Below are 7,707 nucleotides of genomic sequence, written 5' to 3'. Positions count from 1 at the left end.
TATACAGTTATTTAATATGGTGTTACACGAAGTAGCGCAGACAGCACACGAAGAGCACTCAGACATAAACATATACTTGACTCCAACAACGACGAGCACAGGACACTGCGCGAACGCACATTAAATAGACAAACCACATAAACCCCAAGTGATGAGGAGACGAGTCACAGGTGAGACGGATTAACACAAGACGTACCCGCACCCACGGAGACCCACAGACGCAGACGACTAGACGTAGACAACGTAAACACACGCCCAAAAGGGAGGGGTCTGTAATGTGACATACACGGAGTAACTGTGCTCTGTATAAGAGAGCATTTCTGGATATGATATTGCATACTACATATTTACAATATTACTGTCGCTGATGGCTTGAGAATTGCTCGCCATTTTCAGCTAAGATAATGATCATGTTTTATCATAAGATGAAAGAAAGAAAATTAAGAACTTTACTAACATTCCATATGCTGTTTAAAAGTGTGATACAGTTGCTCTAATGGTAGATAAAATTAATAACTTTTTTAAAAGTCAGGCGTGGTCCACCTGTAAACAATAAGGAAATACAATGAATTCATGGATTTTCTGCTGAGCAGTTGCATATAAACTGCTGACAATTGGTATACAGGAGGTTAAACTAGTCCTAAAACATTTTATTTGGTGAGTTGGGCTCTATTTTAAGAATATTGGATGCCATCCAGTGATTTAATGTAGAAATCCAGATCAGGCTAGAGGGAGCAACTATGGCAACAGTTTAAGTTTATTTATATAAACTATAACTATATAAAATTTATTTATATAGTGCTTTTTACAACACATGTTACAAAGCAGCTTTAGAATTGTATGGGTCCCTAATGAGCAAACCAGAGGCAACAGTGGCAAGGAAAAACTCCCTATGATGGCAAGGATTAGGAATAAACCTCGGGAGGACCAAGACTCAAAAGGGAACCCATCCACCATTGGGCAGCTTGCTACCAAAAGTTTAAAAGTTTAAGTTTAGTTAAAAAGTAAAAAATTGACTTAGCCATTGTAGATAAGAGATTTCTTCTGTTTAAAAATTGCTATAGTTTACTTAATTGTATGTTTTGGATCATGTAGCTGTGACGGGCAGGGAGTGTGAAATAAAATGGAAGCGATCACGCCAAGTCTCAGGGAAAAGGGGGGTTTTAATGAAGTGAGCAAACCAAAAAACTCGTGACAAGTTCCAAATCAAGGATACAATGACCAGCAGTCATCTGGTACAAAGACAAGACATATATAGACAAACGACCATCAGGTGAGGCAGATCATACGCCCCGCCCACCTGAGGGACGAACAACAACAAGACAACTGCTGCTGTATACGGGGGCGACCAGCAGGGGGCCTGCCGTACCGTGACAGTAGCAATAGCGTAGAGGTAATGTTGACCTACAGGAAGGAATTAATACCCTGCACTCGATTTCAGATCTGTAATTAAATTTTTAATAAAACTTTGTAATTAGAGAACTTCATGATATGTATTACCAGATTATGTTTTCAGGGCTTTCAGAGCCCAAAACAGAAAACAATTTGTTATTAGTTAATTGGTTATGATAAATTAAAACAAATAAAATGAGCTGAAAGTTCCATGTGACAGCACTATAGAACAACTTTTCTTAATAGTTTCTGTGCTTTGACACACTTCTATACTACTTTAAATAGCAACACTGCAATTCTCTTTGTTATCTGAAACCACAACCTAGCATTTCCTCAAAACTATTGGACCAATCAAATGAGTTCACAGCTTTAAAATATGGATTCAGGTAACACAAAGTCTCTTTTGAAATTGGACAGGCAAGGTACTGATTCATTAGATTATATGTCTGTCTCAACAATAAAAATGTTTATTTTATTCACTTTTTGCCTTTTCATAACAGGTAAGTCATATTTTGAGTAATCAATATGTTTATGATACAATCAACCTTCTATGTACCTGGTACATTTAAATAAAATGCATTCTAGCCAACAAACCTTTGCTTTTTTCTCTCCAGTAAAAAGTTCTACAACCACTGAGCTTCAGGTACAAACATTTAGGCAGGGATATAGCGTAAAAATTAAATGTAGCCAAAACTCAGTCAAAGACAGTAAAGCGATTTTTTTCGCTTGGTATAAGATGAGTTTAGGGAAGGTGCCTCAGCTTGTGGTGAGAATATCTGATGCAGGTACAAAACACAGATTTGCTCGAGCATTTGACAATGGCCACTTCGCTGTTGATCCTGGGGAGGAGAAATTTGACCTCATCATTAAGGAAGTCTCAGAAGATGACAGAGGAACATATTTCTGTGGAATGATGAAGACAAATGTTGTAGAGTTTGTATCTGGGACCCATTTGCTATTTCACGGTAAGTGCATTTGTGTGCAGCTTCTTTTGTTCTCTGTCTGTTTCATGGTTCCCTTTATCATTATTCCTCTTTTCTTTTTTTATAACTATTTTTTAAAGCTGAAAAGATCAAGTGGCAGCTGCAGACTGAAATGGTTTTCAAGAATGGAGAATATTCTACACTCCAGTGTTCAATGCAGACTGTTACTGCCAGCTGTGCAGAAGAACATAGTGTTTACTGGTTCAGCCATGGCTCAAACAAATCTCATCCAGGAATTATTTACACTCATGGAAATGGGAGTGATCAGTGTACCACAGGCTCTGATGCCGGCTCTCCAACACGGACTTGTGTGTATGACCTTCCCAGGAATTACACAAAACATTCTGATGGTGGGATTTATTACTGTGCTGTGGCTGCCTGTGGGGAAATACTCATTGGAAATGGAGCTAAAGTTGATGTTGAAGGTAAAACCACTAATGCATTGTGAGTATTTTCTGTAATGGGTTTTAACTGTAAACCTACATTTAATGCATAGGAAACCCAGACTACTGTCTATGATTGAATTTGCTTTTAACTTATCGCTTTTGGTCATTTCAGAAAATAACAAATGGACTGTTATTGCTTTGACAACAGTTAATGTGATCTCAGTTATTATCATCGGGGTCCTTGGTGGACTGCTGTATAAGCATCAACAGAAAGGTTAGTTAAATTAGATTTTAAATAAAATGTAGTTTAATGTAGTTATTTCCTCTTTGCACAGCATTTGAATATCATACTTTAAGGTTTTTTGCTTTTTGAAAGGTTCAGATAAAGGTCAGCCAAGGCACTTAAATAAGGTAAAACAGGAATTTTCCTAGTAGTAAACTTTATTAAAATATATAAATATAGTTTTGCAATGTTCTCATTCTCTGCATGGTTTTACCATTTGTTCTCTGTCAGGTTGAAAACCCAGATGACTTGAACTACATAGCTTTGAGATTTGCTCAGAAACCTTCCACCTCTGGAGCATCCAGAATTAAGAACAATTCAGATGTTTATGCTCAGGTCAAAATACAATAGGCATTTGAAATGAGGACCTTTTGTCTTCTGTTTGATGCCATATTAGTCTTATTTATATGCAGGAGAACAGACTTTTATTTTCTTTTAGTTCTGCCAAATTGTATCTTTATTTTTGTGTTATTATTACTTAGTAATTTAACACAGTTTTAGTATTGGTGGATAAAATGTACAGCACTGTGGTCAATATAAATGGTATAAAAGTGCTCTATAAATAAAATGTACTTACTTACTTTCAACCAAGATGTGCCAGATAAATTGAACAGCCTTTTTTCTGTGTTGATGTGAATCAAGCTGTTACACATTCACATTCCAGGCACAGTGCAGTGGACTACGACTCCCAACATCCCCAACACCACCTTGTTAGATCACCATCAACACATTATTTGTTAGACCTGCTGTTCATCTTTACTGTTTTGCCTTTAGTTCTTCAAGCGTACTGAGTGTCTTTGCTATATTGTTTGCCTGTTGTTATTGACCTTTTTTGTTCTTTGTAATCCCTCTTGTTTGCTCTCTTGGATTTTTCTATTCTGTCTTTTTGCTGGTTTTGTCCATTGACTTTATTGTTTACAATTTTGGATATTCCTGTTAAATTGCATAAAATGCATCAATTATGACGAAAGTCATAATATCTGTCAGGAAATGTCAACCCTAACCCTAACCCTGATCCTTGAAATGTCACACAAGCCTACTTCAGTCATGCATACAAAAACAATAAAAATGCTCAAATCAAGTAAATTATTTTGTGAGAAGTATTGCCATGTTCCACTCAACTATGCTCTCCTAATTCACTCAGTGGCAGAGCTAGACCATCAGCCAGGGGGTGGCCAGAGGTGGACTAGGGGAGGGCAAACTTCTGAACTCTGCAGTAAACTGCTTCATGCCTGCTCTTCATCCACAGTTAAAATTATTAGTAGTGAGAGATACAAGGTGTGAGCGTGTGAAGTTCACAAGCAGTTCACACGGGAGCCCTTGAGAGCCCTGCAGTCATCTAGGATGGCGCCTGGGGGGTCCAATCACATTTCAGGGGGATCTAGTGCTACTGCCCCTGCTTTGGCTCTGCCTATGAATTAATTTTGTATGAAATTCTTTTCTTTTATCCCCATCTAATCTTGAAAATCTGACCTCTGTATGCACATATGTCAGTATCTTAAAATTGCCCCAATGGCTCTATATTATGAAATGCAGGATTGATGCATTGTGATGCATTTAACAAAAACATGAAAAAAAAGAATTTCTTTGAAATGAAAAAAAAAAAAATTATAAATTCATAAGCAAAAAATTATTACATTACTGAGAAAAATGGCAGCCTTCATATCAAACAATCCTCACTAGACTGACAGCTGGGTTCACATTCTCAGGCATCCAACTGTCATGTTCTGCCCCCGACTCCTCCCTCAGGTTGTATGCATTTATCTGTGTGTACGTTACTCATTTCACCTGTCTCTTGTTTCATTGTTGTAATGTGTTGCACTTGTGTCTTGTTAACGTCTGTGCATTTACTCGTGCATCTGTGTCATGCTTGTTGCTCGCCTTTGTCCAAGCTAGTGCGAGTTGCACAAAGAAGTCTAGGGCCCCTCACATCTGAAAAGCATATCATACATATTGAAAAAGAAAGATGAAGGATGAGAAAGGCCTTCAATACTTGGTCTAAACAGAGACAGGAAAAGGACGCCACCTGCCAGTATCCACCACAGAGGTCCAGTGAGCTGAACCATGATGACCCAGCAACCTTGTCCAGTGCATCATTGATGCACGGCAGTGGGTAGGAGTCAGCCTTGGTGACTGCGTTGAGAAGGAGGAAGTTAATGCAGAACTGCCAGCTCCCATCCTTCTCTTTCTCCAGGGCCACTGGTGCTGCCCATGGGCTGTTGGATGGCTCAATAATCCCGGCTTCCACCATCTCCCTAAGCGTCTGTTCTGCTGCCTGGTGTTTAGCGAGGGAGAGGTGGTGTGGGCGAAGCTGGATGACAGTTCCCACAGTCTTTGGCTCTCATTCTCACTAAGCCCCTTCCTGCTCCGCTGCCACAGCTTTTGCACTGCCTCCTAGTTGGCGCAGGCCATCGTCGCTATGTGGGCTGGGTTTTCATGTAGTTGTTCTTGGTATGGTGGCTCTGGTCTGCTCCAGCTGCGGGGTGTCTTACCACTCAAGTGGGTTGCCTTTATGGGGCCACAACACCTGCTTGCATCCTGGTTCCCGTCTCTCTGCAGGGTGAGGGGCACACATTCCTCATTCTACTGGGGCATGGCAGCAGGTATGTCGAGGATGACCCACATCAATGCCAGGAAGTCCAACCCCAAAATATCAAATCAAATCAAAATTTATTTATATAGCACTTTTACAACAGTTGTTGTCACAAAGCAGCTTTACAAGTGTCCGAGTCCAAGCCCCCAGTGAGCAAGCCAAGGAAAAACTCCTTAAGAGCATGAGGATGAAACCTTGAGAGCAACCAAGATTCAGGGGGGAAACCCATCGTCCTCTGGCTAACGCCGGTCACCATGACAACAGTAACTAAAGAGATAAGTAAACAAAGAAATGATGGGAATGATGAATAGTTCTCATTTTTGTGTGTATTTATATATGTGTTATCTATGTAATTCTTGGTGGTCAGTCTAGACTTCTTGATGGTCAGTAATAGTAGTCCAGGGCGGTAGAGATACAGCCTTAGCAGGGGAGAATTCGGGGTGGTGAGAGGGGCAGTGGATTGATTCTTCATTTATAGCTGGTTTGGAAGGAGGTGGCAGGCCCAGGGTGGATACCAGCAAAGGCTTGTCACTTCTTGTCTTATCTAAGGGGGTACAATAATTAACCAATGCTACACTAAATATGTAAGTTTCAACCTAGACTTAAAGATTGAGATTGTGTCATGGTCCCGGGCACATTCTGGAAGGTAAATGCATAGTTGGGGAGGGCTTATAAAAAAAAGGCTCTTCCCCTTGCTGTTACCTTATTAATTGTTTGAACTAATAAGACGCCAGCACCATGTGATCTTAGTGGACATGGGGGTTCATAATAGGCGATAAGCTCTTGGAGGTAGTCAGGAGCAAGCCCTTGCAGTGCTTTAGGCCTATAGGTCAATAGAAGAATTTTTAAATTTAACGGAATTTAACTGGGAGCCAATACAGGCCTGATATGATCAAAATTTCTAGTTCTAGTTAGAACTCTGGCTGCAGCATTTTGAACTACTTGAAGTTTATTTTAGATTCCTATTTGAGCATCCTGACAGTAATGAGTTACAGTAGTCTAGTCTGGAGCTAACAAAGGCGTGTACTAATTTTTCTGCATCATGCTGGGATAATGCATTTCTTAGCTTGTCAATGTTACGGAGATGTAGAAAAGCTATCCTAGTAGTATTATCTATGTATTTATCAAATGATAGGTCAGAGTCGAGTATGACGCCAAAATATTTGGCTTCTGAGCCAAGATTAATGATGTAGTCTGTGAGATTTAGCATTAGATCTGGTATTTTCTGTCTTGCGGCCTTTGGGCTCAGAAGGAAAACCTCAGTTTTGTCACTGTTAAGGTGGAGGAAGTTTAGCGACATCCAGCACTTAATATCTCTTACGCAGACCTCAATTTTTCCTAATCTGGGTATTGGATATGGGCCAGCCAGAGCTCATGTTCTTGTAGCCGTCCTTCTACTTGGACTTCGAGGCTTTTCTTATCCATCATCTTGATTGTTAGGTTGTTAGCTATTGGTTCCCAACAGTCTGGAGTATCACCAATTGTTTCCAGTAGTACCCCAGCCGTAGGATGGACATTGGCACTCCTTCAACCACACAATGGAGCCACTGGGGTGTTTATAACCCTCTGCCTTGAGGGTTTCGGAGCTCTAAGGATCCATTACCCCTCACTGGGTGGTCCCGCTTCTGTTTCCCAGTAGCTCTAGTTCACGGTACTGACTGACCTTGTGGCCCCTCCATCTGCAGCGCCAGCATCTGATGGAATTTTGGCACCTGGTACCTTCTCCCTCTGTCACAGCTTGGTAGAATCGGGTCAGTGGATGGCTGCTTAGTATAAGCTCCACACATTCTGCCTCTACAATAACTTGTTCAAGCATGGATGGGGTGATCAGCTGGACATGCCACTGCAGGCTGCCAGGCAATAGGGCATTCAAGAAGGCTTCCAGCCCCAGCTCTTGTCGGGCAAAATCGGTGAAGTTGGGGTAAGCCTGCCATACTAGGGTGCACAACTCAGCTGCCAATACTCAGAGTCTCTTTCCTTTCTCTTGGTGGTATTCCCACAGTCACCACCTCTGTACGACAGAAGCGAAGGTTTGGCCAAACCGTTGTTGAAGGGCCATTTTGAGTGCCT

General features: G+C 40.9%; 1 protein-coding gene across 2 annotated transcripts; it reads left to right on the top strand.

Moving 5' to 3' along the window:
* The first annotated feature begins 1,798 nt into the window (after nucleotides 1-1,798).
* On the top strand, nucleotides 1,799-4,075 carry LOC143475113 (uncharacterized). 2 transcript variants are annotated; one of them, XM_076972855.1, is made up of 6 exons: nucleotides 1,799-1,892; nucleotides 2,007-2,357; nucleotides 2,456-2,800; nucleotides 2,934-3,035; nucleotides 3,138-3,172; nucleotides 3,276-4,075. In XM_076972855.1, exons 1-6 carry the CDS (start codon nucleotides 1,835-1,837, stop codon nucleotides 3,393-3,395), a joined length of 1,011 nt encoding a protein of 336 aa, XP_076828970.1. In that variant the 5' UTR covers nucleotides 1,799-1,834; the 3' UTR covers nucleotides 3,396-4,075. The 2 variants fall into 2 exon arrangements, with proteins under 2 accessions (XP_076828970.1, XP_076828969.1); XM_076972854.1 differs by having other exon boundaries at nucleotides 1,821-2,357.
* The last annotated feature ends 3,632 nt before the right edge of the window (nucleotides 4,076-7,707 follow it).

The sequence above is a fragment of the Brachyhypopomus gauderio genome, chromosome 14 (genome assembly GCF_052324685.1).
Source record: "Brachyhypopomus gauderio isolate BG-103 chromosome 14, BGAUD_0.2, whole genome shotgun sequence".
In the NCBI taxonomy this organism is placed as follows: domain Eukaryota; kingdom Metazoa; phylum Chordata; class Actinopteri; order Gymnotiformes; family Hypopomidae; genus Brachyhypopomus; species Brachyhypopomus gauderio.
Note: the sequence above shows the minus strand (reverse complement) of the source record. Positions and strands in the feature narration are given on the sequence as shown.

Coding starts and splice junctions, on each gene's coding strand:
- LOC143475113 (XM_076972854.1), top strand. CDS start 1,943: ATGTACCTGGTACATTTAAATAAAATGCATTCTAGCCAACAAACCTTT. Junction 2,358..2,455: donor GACCCATTTGCTATTTCACG/GTAAGTGCATTT, acceptor TATTTTTTAAAG/CTGAAAAGATCAAGTGGCAG. Junction 3,173..3,275: donor AGCCAAGGCACTTAAATAAG/GTAAAACAGGAA, acceptor GTTCTCTGTCAG/GTTGAAAACCCAGATGACTT.